At 39.2% G+C, this 17739-nt stretch overlaps 1 protein-coding gene across 1 annotated transcript in view; it reads right to left on the bottom strand.

Moving 5' to 3' along the window:
- Positions 1-17739, bottom strand: part of LOC108887372 (teneurin-3-like) — a 270632-nt gene that overhangs the window by 123262 nt on the left and 129631 nt on the right. The window contains 1 exon segment of the mRNA XM_051070563.1: positions 1692-1959. Within this exon segment, the coding sequence (XP_050926520.1) occupies positions 1692-1959 (268 nt within the window).

Below are 17739 nucleotides of genomic sequence, written 5' to 3'. Positions count from 1 at the left end.
ATAATATCATGTCACATTTTTATTTGTTTTATTTGTTACTCTTTCATTATTTGACCTAAGTAAGATATATAACCAATTTCTGACATCTTTGGTAATAATAGCTCTTTCTGAATGCACTTCTCCAGACCTTAACACTCCTTATCAGTGAGTGATATCATGAAATAATAATCCAAATAATGGCCATCAAGTATGAGAGGGCCCCTCTATTCTGGGAAAATCTTGAAAAACAAACGAAATGTTTAACCTTTTTCCATTATGCAAAACACTAGAGACTGATTAAATGAAGAAATATATACAGTTTTACTAGCTCCAATATTTCTATATTTCACCAAAACATTTGGGGTCAGTCCTTTTTACTTTCTCTGGCAGTCCAGTTCAAATCAATGCAAAAAAAACCCCCAAATCTTTTATTTGGCCAGTATCTCTTGAATAAATAATAAACAGTATTTCCTTTTGCTTTTAATGAAACCAAGGTCTTATGAACCACTGTCTGTAAATTGGGGAAGGACTCCATGGCACAGACAATGAACTAATGGTGTTTAATACTGGTTAACTCTGAGTGTCACTTCACATGATATTCACAATACATCACACTTGGCTGCCTCGTATAATGAAAGTGATGGGCTGGAGCTGACACGTGAGATTAGATCCAGCATTTAAATACAAAACACCACAGCAATGATCATTTAGATTCTTGTGGATTATCACTTGAATCAAAGATATTATGAGGCTGCACGTAATACAGTTTGTTTAAATACAGTAATGTATTTTAACAAACTTGAATTTATCGTGCCATGAAAAACGACTCAGGCCTCATTACTTGCCACATATTTCATTATTAAAACTGTTCTCACAATTTGTTCACAGAAGAGACGTCCACATGAACACGTCAATAAGGCCAATAAAATGTGGTTCTGGGTTTGAGTATGAACGGTTGTTTGTCTCTATATGTCAGCCCTGTGATAGACTGGTGACCTGTCCAGAATGTACCCACCAATCACCCAGTGTCAGCTGGGACTGGCTCTAACCTCCCCATGCGGTATAGCTAATGGATGGATGGATGGTAAATAACACCAACAGAAACAGTAGATCCTTGTACTTAGGGGCCTGGTAGTGAAAAGCCTCGAAAGTCAACATTTTTTTTTAAATCAATGCAAAAATTAACTGAAAGCTTATGCAGAGAGGCCAGAATTGAAGTTACATGATGTTGTATTCTTGGACTGGAGATAATCCTAGCAGCAGCATTTTGAACCAACTGAAGGGGATGGAGGGAACCTGGGTGATACTTGTGTAGAGGGCATGACAGAAATCTCGATGGGAAAATGTAAAGGCATAGACGACCCTGTAAATGTTCTCAAAGAAACAAAAAATCAGGACTGAACACCCATCTTTACTTCTTTACTTGGTCATCAAAACAAAGCCCAGAATGAAATCATCACCATCCTAACAAATGCTGCTCCAGAACACTTGTGTTGGTGTTGCAGAATAAAATTCAACTCCTCCATTTAAGAAAGTCTCCACTGTGCCAGTGTCAGTCAGTAACATCACTCCATAACCACCATAATTAGAAATGCTGACAGTGGCGGCTACAACTCTGGCTATGACTCCTTAGTGTCAAGTTAAGGGCAAGTGCAAAGCTTACTGAAGAAAAATAGCACAGACAGATGAAAAGTAACATAAAGTCAGCATACCTTGTTTCCAGAGGCACATTGCTACCCAGCACCCAGCTGTCTTGCAGCGGGACGCTCTCGGGGGGCGTGGTCTGCAGCTCGGCTGGTGATTGGCCGGCCACAGGGGCCGGGCTTCCAGTAGGAGGGGTTAGCTGCCGCGTCGAATTCAGAGACTGGCCAGCGTGGTGCGTTGAGCCCAGGGATTGGTTGAGAGCTGTTATCGAGGGCTGCTGGCGGTGAGGGGGGGGCACAGGAGGCAAGGTGGAGCCGTGATGATTGGATTGTTGCTCTGTCGACAGAAAAGAAGCATGGTTGGTGGGACGCTTGTCTTTGCCTTGCATTTATTACAATTTGCTTTGTTAACTTGTCATAGATCAACGGAAACTGTTTTATTTTCCAGCTTTAAATGAAAAAATGAGAGAGGGCTCATTTACAGTTTCTGTTGACAGAATTTTAGTGCGAGGAGCAGGATTTTAACAAACTATAACCTTGGCGTTCAGTTTGCGTGAGTAAAAGCTATTAATTTTCTATTTTGTATTAAGAAAAAAGATTTAATTTTAATTTTAAAACAAACTTTAGATCACACAATTCATATCCAAGGCTGCCTGTTGTGATTTCCATTTTGTGGACTCTGAAAGGGTTGTATTTTGGAGTTTTTGATTGGAGTTCAGTTGTAGAGTTACCATTGGTAACACAGCTGTTGTTTTGTTTCAGCTCTCAGGGGGAGGGACACTTATCGCCGTCCCCAGTGCTACTTGGTGTCCTCTCAAATTATGGTTAGACGTTTGCATTGTTAACAGTCACATTCCACTTTAGATCACATTTCATTATCATCCGATCAAACACAGTGTCTTAGCTGTTGGAAAACATGGTTGTCAGCACCTCAACCAGAGACAGAGACATATCTGTGACTAACTATCACAGACTGTTACTGTTCATCAAAGTAAAAATGAGTTCCTGTGGTGCTGTAATCAACAAAAAACTGTGGTGCCTGTAGGAGATCAACCTGTTGAGAGGATACCAGTGAGTCTTTCTCAGAGTCAGACAGCCCCTTTAAATATACCAGCCCTAAGGCTACAGATCAGGAAGAACAATTGCAGAACTTTGGATGACGGTAGTGGCAATGAAATTTTAATGCAAAGTTAAAAAGTTTTCTCAGATTTGCATACTTACAATGCACTGTATGTCTACATGTCAGATTTTGTGTGTGTGTGTTCCCAAGGCCATTCATGGCTCCAGATGTGAATTAGTCATGTTGTGGTGTATTAATTGACTGCAAATCTTTGCTGTTGTTCTCTACATTAACTTTGCATCAATAATGGCAAAGCTCACACTACCCAGTCATTTCATTTTCTTTCTGTTGTATTTCAGTTAAGCACCATTCCCCAAAAGAAACATCTACCAGCAGAGTCAGGTGTTTGCTATCATGTATTTATTGTTACTGTCAATAAGAGATCCCATAAATAAAATAAAATAAAATATAACATGGTATTACTGCTGAGAAGCGCTGCTTAAATCTTGATGTTCCATGAATATGCAGCCAGGTTCAGATGTTAATTTTTATGTTGTACAGGCCGGTCAAGGCTGGGGAGAACTGTAACCCAATGCTGCACTCATCTCAGCCAGGCTGAATACAGATCAGTGATTGGCCTTCACAAAACCCAGCTTTGTTTTTGTAAAAATATTTGCTCAAAGTTGACCTAGCTTCAACTTTTCCCTGCTGTTTTTCCCAGTGCTTTTCAGCTCCTCTGCTGTCCTCAGGGTGCTCTGAAGGAAATGAATGGCAATGCTGGTATTTGATTTGCATAAAGAGCATCACGTCTCCATTTCCCAGCCCTGCTGTTATTCATTCTCCGCTGCCCTCACTAGAGAAAATAGAAGCAAAGAGAAGAGAAGGATATGTGCAGGAGCCTTGCGGTGGGCAAGGGAGGGCTTTTGGTTGTAGAGAAAGACCCCACCTACCCACCTACCCACCCAGCCCCCTCACTCTCCATATGCTGTTTTGCCAGCTTAGTAATTGTTCCACTTATGCAGATCTTCAAGACTAAATACTGAATGCCAAACACACACACACATACACACACATACACACAAAGACACACATACACACAGTCCGGACTTCAAAATGAGTGTTAAGGCGTCATTAACAAGTCTGCATCTGTAGACCATCACTGTGAATGTATATCTTAACACCTTTTACTAACACACACACACACACACACACACACACACATTCTGACATTAGGCTTTATGGTATCAAACACACACATCAGAGATGCTTGGGAAAATCCAGTGGGACACTGATCCTGACACACGCATGCGCCAAGAGTGAATATATCTGCTGCACTGAGACAGCTTTTTGTCTGTCAGCTAGACTGATACATCTGCCTTCCTCTCATTGAGATTTTATTAGGCAAACAGTACCCAGAGTAGTGTGTGTGTGTGTGTGTGTGCACGTGTGTGTCCACGTGTGTGAGCGTGTGAGAGAGAGAGAGAGAGAGAAAGAGAGTCTGTTTAATTCCTTAAAAAGAAAGTGGAATTTGCATATGCAGGCATGACTGCGTGTATGTGCATTAATTCAAAATGGTATACCTAACATTTATGCAAAAGGGACATAATGCATTGACCAACTCATATAATGGGTATCCATAAGTATTAATGCTATATAACTGATGATTTTCGTACAGTTAAAAAAAAAATCAGCAAATAAGAGACTGGTACCCACAAAGCAACTTCAGGTTTTTACTGAGGAATACGAACCACATTGCTAACTGCTAAAAATGTTGCTTTACTAGGCCCACAGTCACTGGTCACAGTCACTCTGCGTTGGCGACATCATCACTCAAGTATGACGAGAGGCACAAATCACACTGACATTTTTCCACTTGTGAGGGTCTGTGAGCAGTACTCATGCAAGGAAAGAAAACCTTATTAAAAATGAAAAAGGTCTATATTCTGTGTGTTTCTGTGCTAATGTGGTAATGTAACTGAGGCCCTGGTTGTGTGTTGGATGTGAAGAGTCACAACCTGAGGGATAAGCTAGTGTTCCCCACCAAGTGACATCCAGCTAGGGCATGATGTCTCTCAAAACAGCAGCCTCAGAGAATACAGAGAATACAGGAGTCATCAGTTCACCTCGCACACTGACAGTGACAATTGTGCTGTGCTGCATTAACGCTAGGACACTTTCCCTGGTTGGTAAACATGTCTTTGTCTTTTGACGATGTTGTTACTCTGACTTGTATCACGTGTATAACACTGTCTAGAACACACAGTCCAGTAAGCCAGCTTTTTCTTTCTGATATGAGAATGTAGACGGTTGGTTTGTGTGTGTTTCTTCAGCTGACAGACAGAAAAGTTCTGCTTCATGAATTACCCTTACTTAGAAGTGTTAAAAATAGGGCTGACAGAGCTGTTATTTTTAGGATTTTTTTCTAAACCAGCCAGTAAGAGCTACCCATAGCCTTCAGATGTTATGAGAATATGGCTCCTGAAGTGTTACATAAATCATTCATCATCATTTGCCAAAAAAATTGCACGGTCTCTTTAATAGTTTCTTGTCTGATTTGTATCCAAGATCTTTGTCTAGCACCAAGGCAGTCACTGGTCATGGTTTCCACAGCCATTACACAATTTCTAACACAGTTTAGTTATTGATAATGTGCAGATGGAATAATTATCTGTCTGGCATGTACGGGAGAAATTGATCTGCAGTAATTGTGAGAGGTATATATTGTGGATATATGGGCAATTAAAACACAACTTCATGAAAATCACAGCCACACTTTCTTCTTGAACTTTTAAATATGAAAGTTATGTGACTTGTACTCAGGTAACCTGTGGTTCTTCGGTTCTACCCACTGAATCCACTAACAGTCATTACAAAAGTTATTTCCTCTCTTGCAGATCTGCTGAGAAATATTTGTACAACAAAAACATCATTTTATATTTAATACAAACTCAATATCAGTTCCACATATTGGAAAACTAATAGAGTGGTCCAACCCTACTATCAAGGACATAAACAGATAGAGACAGGACAAAGTAGTAGTTCAGTTCAACTCAGTTTCCCCGTGTTCTAAAATAAACACCGAGAAGGAAACAGTCCATTGCTAAATAAATCCTCCTTGGACTGCAAACCAGAAAAAAAGAAATAGCGTATTACAGCCAAGTCCCAGTTCCTGCAGGACAATAAACAATCACGTCACAAATATCACATCATAAACATGCACACACATAATCTGCGTGCTCTACCCCCACGCCCCTCAGCCATTTACTCCAATACAAAATGGATTTCTGCCTGCTTTGGAGTGTGCGTGTCTTATTTCAACAGGAAAAAAAAAAATTAAAAAAAATCCAGATGCAGAAAAAGATTAAGAGCAAGACAGATCAGCACTGAGGAGAAAGAGAGGGAGAGAGACCCTGAGAAGGACAGATAAAGGTAGGTAAATCAATGAGGAGACCAAAGAGATTGGTGGAGTAAAAAAGATCAAATCACTGATTAAGGAAAGCCAGTCTCCTCAGATGTGTGAGAGGTTTTACTTTCCGCACACAGTGTACTGTTAAATACTGATGGTCTGAAATTTACACAGGGAATTAGCTTTAACAATTGGCTATCTGAGTAGAACACAAAGGTGGAAAGCAGAATTCCCTTTTGGGGTCCATGTCAAATGAATACAAGATCTGATCTGAATTAATCAATACATCTCCACATCTGAAAAGTAAGCAAATGAAATGGTTCCTGACGTTTGTCCATGGTGCAGATGCTGGTAGAAACATGCTCAGATGCAGCTTGACACGGTTAAGGATCCTTTGTCTTAACAAGTACATTTAGAAGACATTCTCTGATAATGTCATCTAGCAAATACAGTATTTCCTACTTTTACCAGGACTATAGCTTCTAAAACAAAACCGTTCTTAACATATATTTGTCCAATAAATCATTCTTTTACATGAATTAAACTACAAAGCTTTATCTTCAAATGAAACTTTGTAAACTCTCTTTGGCAATGTGCCTTTTTTCTTGAAGGTTTGAACAATAGGCAGCTGGAATAGACCAAATAAACAGCTCCATATAGACACACACAAACACAGGCCTGTCACTTTCACTTTTACAAAGATTCATTTAGAAGAAAATGCTGAAACAGATAGTATCTGGTCAAATTAAGTCTTCAAATTAATGTCTGCTTCTTCAGTTAAAGTTAAACGTCTCCACCTTCTAATGTATTGAATGGTGTTTGGTCTTTTGAAAGCCATGAGACTACTGTATGCCTCCGTAGACCAGTGCTGATGGTTTCTGCTCCACTGAGCTCTCAGGTGTGTTTATGCCTTTGTCTGGTAACGATACTGTCCTCCCCTGAAAAACAACACTATAGGTTGTCTTTGCAATTAGCCTTTTACCATGACTGCTCCATGACCTCAGCTGTGTGTTTATCATTGTGACCGTGAGGACGAAGGTTCTTTAACCTTAAGGAACTTTTTATTTTAATCCAAACCACCATCTTTCTAGGTTGTTTTGGTGTCTCAACCTAACCAAACCATGACCATTCAATAAGCTTAACCACATGTTTATGCCTGTAACCATGACGATGAAGCTACCGCCAGTACACTCTGCGTGTTTATCGTTGTCCTATGGGTGAGTGTAGCCTATGGTCATTCAGCTGGGGGGACTTGTTGCAGGGAACACAAGCACCAGTCAGTCATATAAAAACTATTGTATATCCCACAGGGATAATTATTATTTAAATATGAGATGATTATCTAACAGTGGTGTCTTGTGGTCGCTCTGTAAGCACTCTGCCCTTGGCAATTATAAGCTTCACTATGACGCTCTGTCTCCATCTATTTCTGTCTGTGTATCGCGCTCTCTGTTCTTACACAGCACTTATTCTCTCTCTTCATCACTATCCTTCTTCTCTCTTATGACTCTTTCATAAACCATGTCAAAAGTTATATATTTATTCTGTCAGTGCTTCCAGATTTTTTTTATTTTTCTTTATAAACTTTTTTCTCAACCCAGAATTCAGAATACACTCAGAAAAAGCAGCTCTATTCAGTGGTTCTTTACTAACAAATGTAACAATCTTTTCAACAATTTAAAGTACGATACATGTCTGATGAGTAGCCTTTGGAGTACAGAGTGATGAAAAAGGTTTGCCATAATGTTTTTCCTATGTTCTTTTTTCAGATATGTGTCATAGAGGGAGAAGACACATATAGAAACTAAAATGTTAAGTTTGCTTATAAATCCATAGCATGAAAAAAAAAATCAAGTTAGAAGACAGAAGTAAATAAAATGAACGAGATAAGGAAAGAAGGCAGTTAAAGCTGTTGTGTTAAAACTCCATCACTGTTGATAGGAAATTGAACAAGCAGAGAAGAAAAGAGGGTACAGAAAGAACACGAGGTGACACAGGAAGTCAATTAAAGGTTTTAGAAGCAACAACAATGGTCAACAGAGATTAGATGAGGTGGAGGGAGAGCAACATGGACTGCGGGAGAGGCACAGCGAGAGGCACAGGAAGATAGAAAGACAAAGGGAAAGACAAAGATGTCAGTGGTGAGAGATTTAGGAGAGAAAAAAAAAGAAAAGAGAGGAGAGAATAGATCCTGGAAAAAGTAAAAGACTCATCGACATAGTGAAAAAGGTCAGTAGAAGAGTTAAGACCCGTGGTTTTTGAAGCGTGAAAACTCATTCCACCTCTGGACTCCTGGCAAGGAGAGGGGAGCGAGGCAGGCCTCTTTCCCGAGCCAGGAGCTGCCTTTTGGGGGCATTTAGGTGGAGAGTGCCCCTCTCTGCTCAGTGACCCACACAAGGGAAAAGGACCATAAAAAAAAAAAAAAACTTTAATTGGGACAGGCTTTGTCTTACATGGCAACAAAGATCATGAATTAAAATTACAGAGAGAGCAGACAGTAATGTTTACTGTTTTACCAGTAAGAGAAGTTGAAAAAAAAAGTAAAGGTAAAAAACAAGCAAATATGCTGTTCTGTGTCTGTCCACCTGGAAAATCAACCTTATCCTAAACCGATAATCAATGTTCCATAACCTTAACTGCATGTTTGTTTCTGCAACCTGTGCATGTTTCTGTGTATTGTGCACGGAGCACATCGACATACACAGCGACATATTACCAAGTAATCTATGTGCCCTACAAAAATCTAGTTCTAGCGAAAGGCAAACTAAAAGTACAGACAGCGAATGAATTGTGTTGACCACTCTTTAAGTTAGGTCCAGACTTTTAGTAGAGGACACCCATTCAATCAATATGAGCTGCTATGGATTCTGTCTGACTGAGTTTTCTGAGAGGATTCTTTTTCATGAGGCCTGATGCACTATAAGCAAAACATAACTGTGCTTCTAAAATTGCTGGCTGCATTAAATACGACAAGTTACTTGTGCATGACAAGAGCTGCCGTTTGTTGACAAGGCCTTACAGCAATCCTATCTCTAAAAACACACTGCATTGGTAAATATGTTTACTGGAATCATAATGCTGCCTAGATTATGCTTTAATCAACATAAGGATGAAACATTAATATCCAACCTCATCACCAAGGCAACATGTTCACCGTCAGTGTGTTTCATTTGTTTTACCACATATGGTGCTGCGTGTGCACGTTCCCATGCTCTGCACCATCCAGACAACATGATTTCCAGAATGAGTCCTTCCGTTTGTTCAGCTATTGTTGTCGTGCTTAACTGAGTGTATTTATTAATTACCATACCCCTCTGATCTATATTCCCACAAGAATGCTTGGAGACAACTATGCAGTATGTGCAGCCAAGACCTACCACTTGTATCAACATGTCAACATGCAGCATACAGGATGTAAACCCCAGTATCTGGTGTCAAAGTTCTATGCTTTTCATGCTCAGTCATCCATTCCAGCCTCCCTTTGTGCAGTATATAAATGTCACATTTTGTGGGGGGAAAAAAGCCAGTCAGTGTAATCCAGGCAGTATATTAGTAGTATGTAGTCTTTAAGGTTCTTCCACAAGGTAGCAAATGTCCAGTTCTACTGTCCAGTAGATTTCTTTATTTAATACTAACCTGGTGTTGAATTGTTGGCCAAGTCAGGTCAATTATATACATATATATCATTTACAGAGACTCAACAATTGTTGCCTTCTAATTTTCCCCTTTTAATTCTAAAAATTACTGATGGTCTCATCTACTTTTTTTTCAAGCAGAGAGTGAACTTTCTCACTGATGGTCTTCCTCAGCTTATTCAGAATTCAGGAGGACTATATCATATTAGTCCGGACTATACTCCAGTTACTATTTGCACTATATTGTTAATTGTATTTTAATTGTATTTTTGTACTGTTTGCCTCGTCTTTCTGTCTGTCTTTTTAACCACCTTGAGCTACATTTACATTACATACATACATTACATTACATTACAAATGAACCTTCTAGTATTAATGCAAACAACACATTAGAGGTGCAACATGGGTAAGAAAACAATGGTTTGAACTAGTGAGGAAACTCCCTTGGAGCTGTGATACCTCCACTGTCAACTGGACGAACTGCAAAATCTGAATTATTAAAATGAAGGTGTGTGTGTGTGTGTAGCACAGGGAGACCAGCTCTCATCCTTTCCTAAGAATTTCAACTGGCAATCAGGTCACCTGCACATAAAACAGATTCTCTCTAGACCAGGCTTGAAATATCAAACTGTGATTTTTTTCTTTTCTTTCATTTTATTATTTAATATTTAAATGCCATTGTTTATACATGAGTTTTGTCTTGTCAGCATCATGACAGTAAGGCCAAAATAATGTAAATAGGCTGGATGTTGATTTAGTGACATGTTCTTGAGTGTCAGTGTTGGAGTTAGTTAGGATTAGATCTAACTGGTGAATATTAAGGTTTGAGGCAATGGGCTACAATAACAATGTAGTAACTGAGGGGCTTCAAAGGTATTGTTATACAAACGTGTGTGTGTGTGTGAGATAGAGAGAGAGAGAGAGAGAGTGTTATGGTTTTGCTCTTTCTGTCCCCTTCTCCTCCACTAACTCCTGTTCCTGAATGAATTCCTGTGCTGTAAAATTGGTGTTTTCATGGCCACTGCATCTGACAACATGCATCACCTCTTCAAGATAAAGAAATGTAGAGAGAAAGAAAGGGGGAATAAGAGGGAGGGGGAGGACAAGTGAAGACCTGTGAAAAGAAACAAAAAGTGACACATGTGAAGGTATAAAGGCAAAGTGAAAGAAAAGGGAAGAGAGGAGGAGAAAGCATGAAATTACAATATAATGGCATGCATCAAAGGAGGGGAAGGAAAGAGTTCAGAGGGAAATGATAGCAAGTCACAGTGTTTCTGCAACAACGGGTCAGCCAAGACCAACAGTTAGTACTGTCAGAATATTTTGTGGCAGCGTTAGCATCACTGCAATCCTCTTGGACATAAGCAGTCCTTGGAAAGGATTTTTACTACATGTAATTAAAGGAGTGAAGTCTCACAAGTCATTACAATAAAAAGACACATTATTTGTATATTGAAAATATTTATATAAATCAATTTCTGGTGTTGTTACAGACATCTGCTGCACACATAAATCAATGACTCATAATTTAACTGAAATTATGAGTCATTGATTTTATGAACAGCAATCTCCATGCAAATACTCCACAGACATAACATTTAGAGTTACAAAATGCAGAGTTGTAACAATGGACACATAGGCAGCAAGAGAAAATGGTGCTGCATTAAATATCCATATCTAATGAACCATGAGGTCCCTGTACAAAAAAAGCAGAAAATCTGGATTATCTCTTTGTATGCCAACTAGTTGCCTAGCCATTTGTTGTTTTGTCATTTCCAATTCTCACCATGTAAAGCTGATGGGCAAAGGAGGCAAGTTAATGAGGTCATGTCTGGGTACAGTGGACTGGTTCTATGGAAAAAAAAAACTGCAGTTATAAAATAAGTCTGTAGTTCTGGCTGATCTTAAGTGCCAGTATAATCAAATGTGCGCTCTCTTCAGATAGAGAGAGGCTGAACAGCTGAACCAACTGAATACAGAAATGGATGTATCAGCCATGTGTCAGGACGTGTTCCCCCTGACATGTGAGGTAAATAGTAACTTAAATGACATGCAGCTGAGTAACATTAAAAATCCCTCAAAATGTAAATAGTCAAAATGTAAATTGTATCCACATTTTAAAAGAAGAGTATGGTGCCACTTATATACAAGACTACACTTAAACTATGAACTGAAACTAAGTAACTAAGACTTGTGCCAATACAGCACATTTAGTTGATAATGAAGAGCCAAAGAGAGGGAGGGGATGATGATGCGTAAAGTGATAGCGATGGCAACTAAAGGAAAGACATTAATTAAAAGGAGGAAGAGGAGTGATAAAACAAAAGATAAAACAATAGTATCAATATCTCTTCTTTCACTTTCTCTCTTCTTCCTCCATCCAACTGTGGCATGGCTAGATTTCCATCTTTTTATTTCTCTCCCTCCATATCTCTATTTTTTCCCCATCACCTCCCTCCCACTCCCACCATCCTCTTCATCTGACCTCCTCTCTTACTTTCCAATCCTATCTTCCACTCACTTCTTTAGTATAGGCAGCTGCAGCCTTTTCAGTGCCTCTCATCAGTCCTCCACATTTATCTCTCCTTATTGTAGCACCAGTGCACTGACCCGTCATCCACTCTCCCTTCCCTCTCTTTCTCGCCCTCATTCTCTCATTCATTTTCTCCTGCCAAGTCAGCTCTTGGTGCCCTCTCTCTCTCTCTTTCTCTCTCTCTCTCCCCCAACGTTCTTTCACTCTCTCACTCTGTCCAAGTTGTTAATATGGAAGACTGTGATCGTCTAAGCCACCGGGTCTTCTTTTGCTTTTGCTATTTTACTCTTCCATTTGTTTTCTATCCTTTTTTTATCTTCTCGGCTACCAGTGCATTTTTAAAACATATGTCCTACTCTGTTTTCTTATCCCCATCAGATTCCCTTTCTTTCTCTCCCAACACTCCCTTAAAATCAAATTAGAAATTTATTGAAATGCAACTGAATCTCAATAACAAACACACAAAAAGTGCCAAAGCTCCTGAAGCTACGAAGTTCTCTACATGAAAATTGATGGATGAAGCACACACTCACAATTTTGCTATTGTTAGAGCTTTACCAGTAGGGGGGTTGAAACAGAGGGCTTTTCCACCTGGGACCATGTACTCGCCAGAAAAACTACATCAGTTTTGTCTTCAAAGGAAACTGTCCTCCTGTAAAAAATGAGCTCCAGCTTATTATGACCTATAGTTACATTTTACTGCAAAGGAAGAAGTCAGGTGATGCATGAAACCGACTACTTTATTTATTTTATCAATGACCATTCCACAACCTCAGCAGCGTGTTACTATGACAATGACGGTCTGGTACACCTGCTTTATCATCAGCATGATAAGGTATACCTGCTGCTAGTATGCACCATATACCACAGGGAAGGGACAAACAACACATTCTCACCCCCAACTTGTCACATATGGATACTTGGTCAGGACGCCTTTAGCGTCATTTTTCAACGTGCAGTGCAGTCCAACAGACTTCCAATGTTGTCTGCTGTGTTTAAGGTTGGTGCATCAGTCAATCAGCGTGTCACATATTCCATGATGATGTGCTATATTCATTAACAGCTGTCACCAGGAGGTAGTTGGGGTGGATGGCAGGCATAAAAAGTATACAACTGTTACACCAGAGACCAGGGTTCATCTCCAGATACCCGTGTGTGGTTAGGTTTAGGCTACAAAAGCACTTTGGTTTAGTTTAGGGGAAGATTGTGGTTTTGGTTAAATGTAAAACAGGTTGTGTCTAAATTCACAGTGAAGATTTTCTGTATAAAGCCAGACCACAATCTTTCCCCATCCTTAACCAATGGCTGAGAGTTTCATAAGACACGTAAGTGTCGTAAAACAACCTATATTTGCATTTTCTGACAAGCAACCTCTAGCAGTCATGAGAATACTGATGCAATGGTGATTTGATGACACAACAGAAGATTACGATCACTAGGAGAAAAGAGAAAGTACTCTGACACTATCGCCACAAAAAGTATTTGATGAGGTTAACGTGGATGGCTGGGCACAGCTTGACTTTGACACCACGAGAATGCAGTCAGCTTTATTTCTTTTAACTTTAACCACATGTTTTCCCTAACCATAACCCAAGTAATTTCAGTCACATTTTTGATAGAGTCATAAGGGTAGTTTTGGAGGGTTATGAAGAATGTTGTCATTTAGGCTGGACGACCTGTTGGCCAATCACTAAAAGAGAGGAAAAAACTGCACTTAAAACCCATCACATTCAATTTGTGACAAACACAACCATGCCCTTATGCTCAATTACATTCAGTTCTGTTTTCAGTAATTGAGTCAGTGATTTTCTTTTTGAGAGCAACACATCAAGGGGTTTTTCATTGTGTTGACAACAAGGCCTTGACTTGCTTTCTTGTTTCCTTGTCAATTTGAACATTTAAGGAGTAATTTGTAAAATAAGGTGAATTCTACACACCACCGACAGCTGAGACACACTTGTCTGTAATTGCTCTGCTTCCATTAGATGTGTGGTGGCAGGTTTGTTTTGACCTATTTTATTCATAGCAGCGTGTCTTTTTCCAGACAGATGAGAACAGGCTTTACATACAGACCCTGGACACAGAGAATTGTTGGTTGGCATGCAGACTAACTGACAAGGGAAGTCATGAAATTGATTCTTCTGAGTAATGTCAAGAGCAAATACATTTAAAAGATGTCTACTTCCATTTTCCAGTTCCATTTATTCTGGCACATATATAACATTTTTTTATCTGGAACATGTAGTGTCAAGATGGTTAAGGTTACAACTAAAGCCTGTTTCATATTCTACCAAAGTGTACCAAGTGTATACATATGTAAGCTCTCTGCTTATTCAGCAGATGTGTGTAAATTGGCGTCCTTGGGCCCAGGCTGTGGTTATAAATCACTAATCCACACAGCAGAGGCAAAGCCAACATTACCCTGGAGTGAGGTATTTAAAATGGCCACAATGGAGGGATATATATGGATAAGATGTATAAAAGCACTTTGAAAAGATAAAGATAGGTGCATCTGGAAAATATATCAAGAATACAAGAGGGACATTAATAAGTGGGACATTTGATTGGTTAGCAGTATTATTTATTTAGCGTCCCTGCTTTGGTACTTCATGCAGCAGATGTTGGCATTATGTTACAAATGTTGGACCCAACCTTCCCCTGATCCTTTGCAGGACTGGTTGCTTATAGAGAGTATACACTTGGCTTTGTAAAAAAAATCATGTTAGTCTATTACATATTTTTGCTTCATTCAAAAATCATTTAAGTTCTACACTTTGACCACTTTATCTCATCATAAAACCTACACTATCTGGTGAATTAGCACTTAACACCCAGAATCAGGACATATCAAAAACAAAATGGGGAACTTTATCTCACATAAAATATAAGCCAAGTCTAACTCTGACACAAGTGTTGTAGTATATAATTTCAAAATATTCCTCCGTGTCTCATTTCTCAAGTCAGGACAGTTCAATGGCTGTCACACACACACTCTCTTCGCCCTCTATCCTCTAACTTCCTTCCACTCTCTTTGTCTGACTCACTCTCCGTCTTTCTGTCTCGTTGTATGGAGTCCGCTACAACATTTTGATTCACTTAAGTACCTCTATGCTGCAATCAGCCTCAGACGTGAGTTGTGTGATTGTGGTCTTTTTGCCATGTGTGTGTTTGAGGCTTAAATCCCAGCCACTAGCCTGAGGTTCATTAGCCTGATCAATGATTGACTTTCTCCTCTCCTCTCTTGTTTTCTTTTCTTCTTTTCTCTTCTCTTTCAAATATCTGTTTTTACAGTTTGACCCCACTCTCTCCCTCCTTCTCTATCTAAATCTCATTGATTCATTCTTATGTCAAGAAGGTTTCTTTATTTCTCTCTTCCTTCTCTCCATCTCATCCTGCCATCATTGATTAGGTCTGGTGTTGAGGAAAAATATGTTTTTTTTCTATCTCTCTCCCTCCCTCTCTCTCTCTCCTTCCTCTCTTTCATTCAGTGGCTCATTGATTAGTTCTGGTGTTGAGGAGAATTGCCTACTTGGACCCAACGCAAAAAGCACTAAGTGTTATTCGTGTTTCTCTCTCCACCTCAGTCTGACCTTCCTTTCTCCCTGTATAGACGTTGTCAATAAGTCTTGGCGTCATCCCGCTGTTTGCAAAGAAACTTGTCTTTTTTCTGTTGCTTTCTCTGCACTGAGTTGATGGCCTTGGCGTCTCTGAGGCATCTAAGGGCTGGACGTTGGAGTGTTTTTTGTTCTCCGGGGGAAAAGGCAAACTGTTTGCATTGAGAACTGGAAAGCTATTACACTGTCTTTGTTCACTTGTCTTTAAACAAATGCTACTGCTGGGTTAAAACAATTTACAGAGCCATCAGAGCTGGCGTTGTATCAGAAAGCTATCTGTGCCATGTGTTTGACTACTTACTGTACTTATTATAGAAATAAAATACTACTATATGGTTTATCTATAGTAAATGTTTAGTTAATGTTTACATATCAGGCAACCTGTCATCACGTTACAGATGAGTTATATTTGGTAATGGAAACTAAATGTAAATCATACTAACCCATAGTGAATCAGAACTGAACTCCTGCAACTGAAAAGTAGTTTTGAATGAGAATTTGTGACCCAGAAAGAGCCCACTGTCCATCTACTATATTGTGGTAGATCAATAACAAAATGAATAACCATTCCCATTCTGAGAGACTGACATGCATTTCAAAGGTGGTTTTAAGACTGATTTTCAAACAAGACAAGGTGTCTCTCTGCTACATCCAACCAAACTCACCATCAACAACAATTTAACAGGTTTGTTTGCGAGCACATTTTCTATCCTTTAGACCAGGGCAGTGGTGCTGTTCACTACATGGAGAATGTAAGAAGAAGCCGTAGCCTGAGGCAGAAGTGTAAATAAGATAAAGGTACGGTGTCTGTGTCCCACCCTTTCCATTTTGACAGAGGGAAAAAGAAAAGGTTCCTTCTTCAACCTGCTACTGTAAACACTTAGACAGCAGAAAAACCCTTCTTCCACACTGCTCACTGTGCATCTGCTTATCTTATACACTCTTTAAGGGACATGGCTTTGATCACCATATGTTCTCAGTAGCTATGATGGTAACTAAAAAGACAGTATATATATCAGCTCCATGTTATGATTATAAGACATCTCAGACAACTTCAACATATATATCAAAGTGATGAATTAATTACATACAAACAACCACAACTTTCTACAGTACCAGATTGATATAGAATTACATGTAGTTAAAGTAGCTCACATAATAAATATGGCATAATTTACATTTCTACAACAGCATCAGAATATAGAGTACCGAATACAGCAGGGTACAACAACAGAGTCATGTGATACTCACCAATCTGGTATTGCTTCCCTTTTTAACATGCATACTGTTTTTACCAATAACTACAATTTTCAGTTCTAGTTCAAGTTCTACTTTGTCATGTTGATTTATTTATGTATTGATTGTTAAACTTGTTTCGCAGTACTTCACATTAAAGGCATATCAAGAGAGAGAGGGTGGTTCTTTGTCTTTATGTAGTTGGGGTAAATAAAGGCCACTATTTGAGAACTTATTGTAGCCACTTCATGATAATTATATGAACTGAAACAGTCAGGGACATGCATACACTTTGGCTTAATTGGCTCAAGCAGCTGCCCCTGTGCCCTCTTTGGCTGAAGTGCCTCTCTGGACCAAGCCAATGAATAACTTTTTCTGCATGCCATCACCCCAATTTCTAAAATGATTACATCTAATTATCACCAATAGACCAAGGAAAAAAACAAAAAAAAAACAATGTTGCAATACGTGCTTCACGTTCTCGACAGATTAAATTTACTTTTTCATTTATTTTTAATTTACTGGGACCACAACTTTAAAAAAGCTCCCATGGCTGAGGTACACTAACACCTCTCCTAATTTGAAAAAAAGCCAGTTTGATAAGACTATGAAAATGACAATTATACCGGTAGT

The sequence above is a fragment of the Lates calcarifer genome, linkage group LG5 (genome assembly GCF_001640805.2).
Source record: "Lates calcarifer isolate ASB-BC8 linkage group LG5, TLL_Latcal_v3, whole genome shotgun sequence".
Taxonomy (NCBI): Eukaryota; Metazoa; Chordata; class Actinopteri; family Centropomidae; genus Lates; species Lates calcarifer.
Note: the sequence above shows the minus strand (reverse complement) of the source record. Positions and strands in the feature narration are given on the sequence as shown.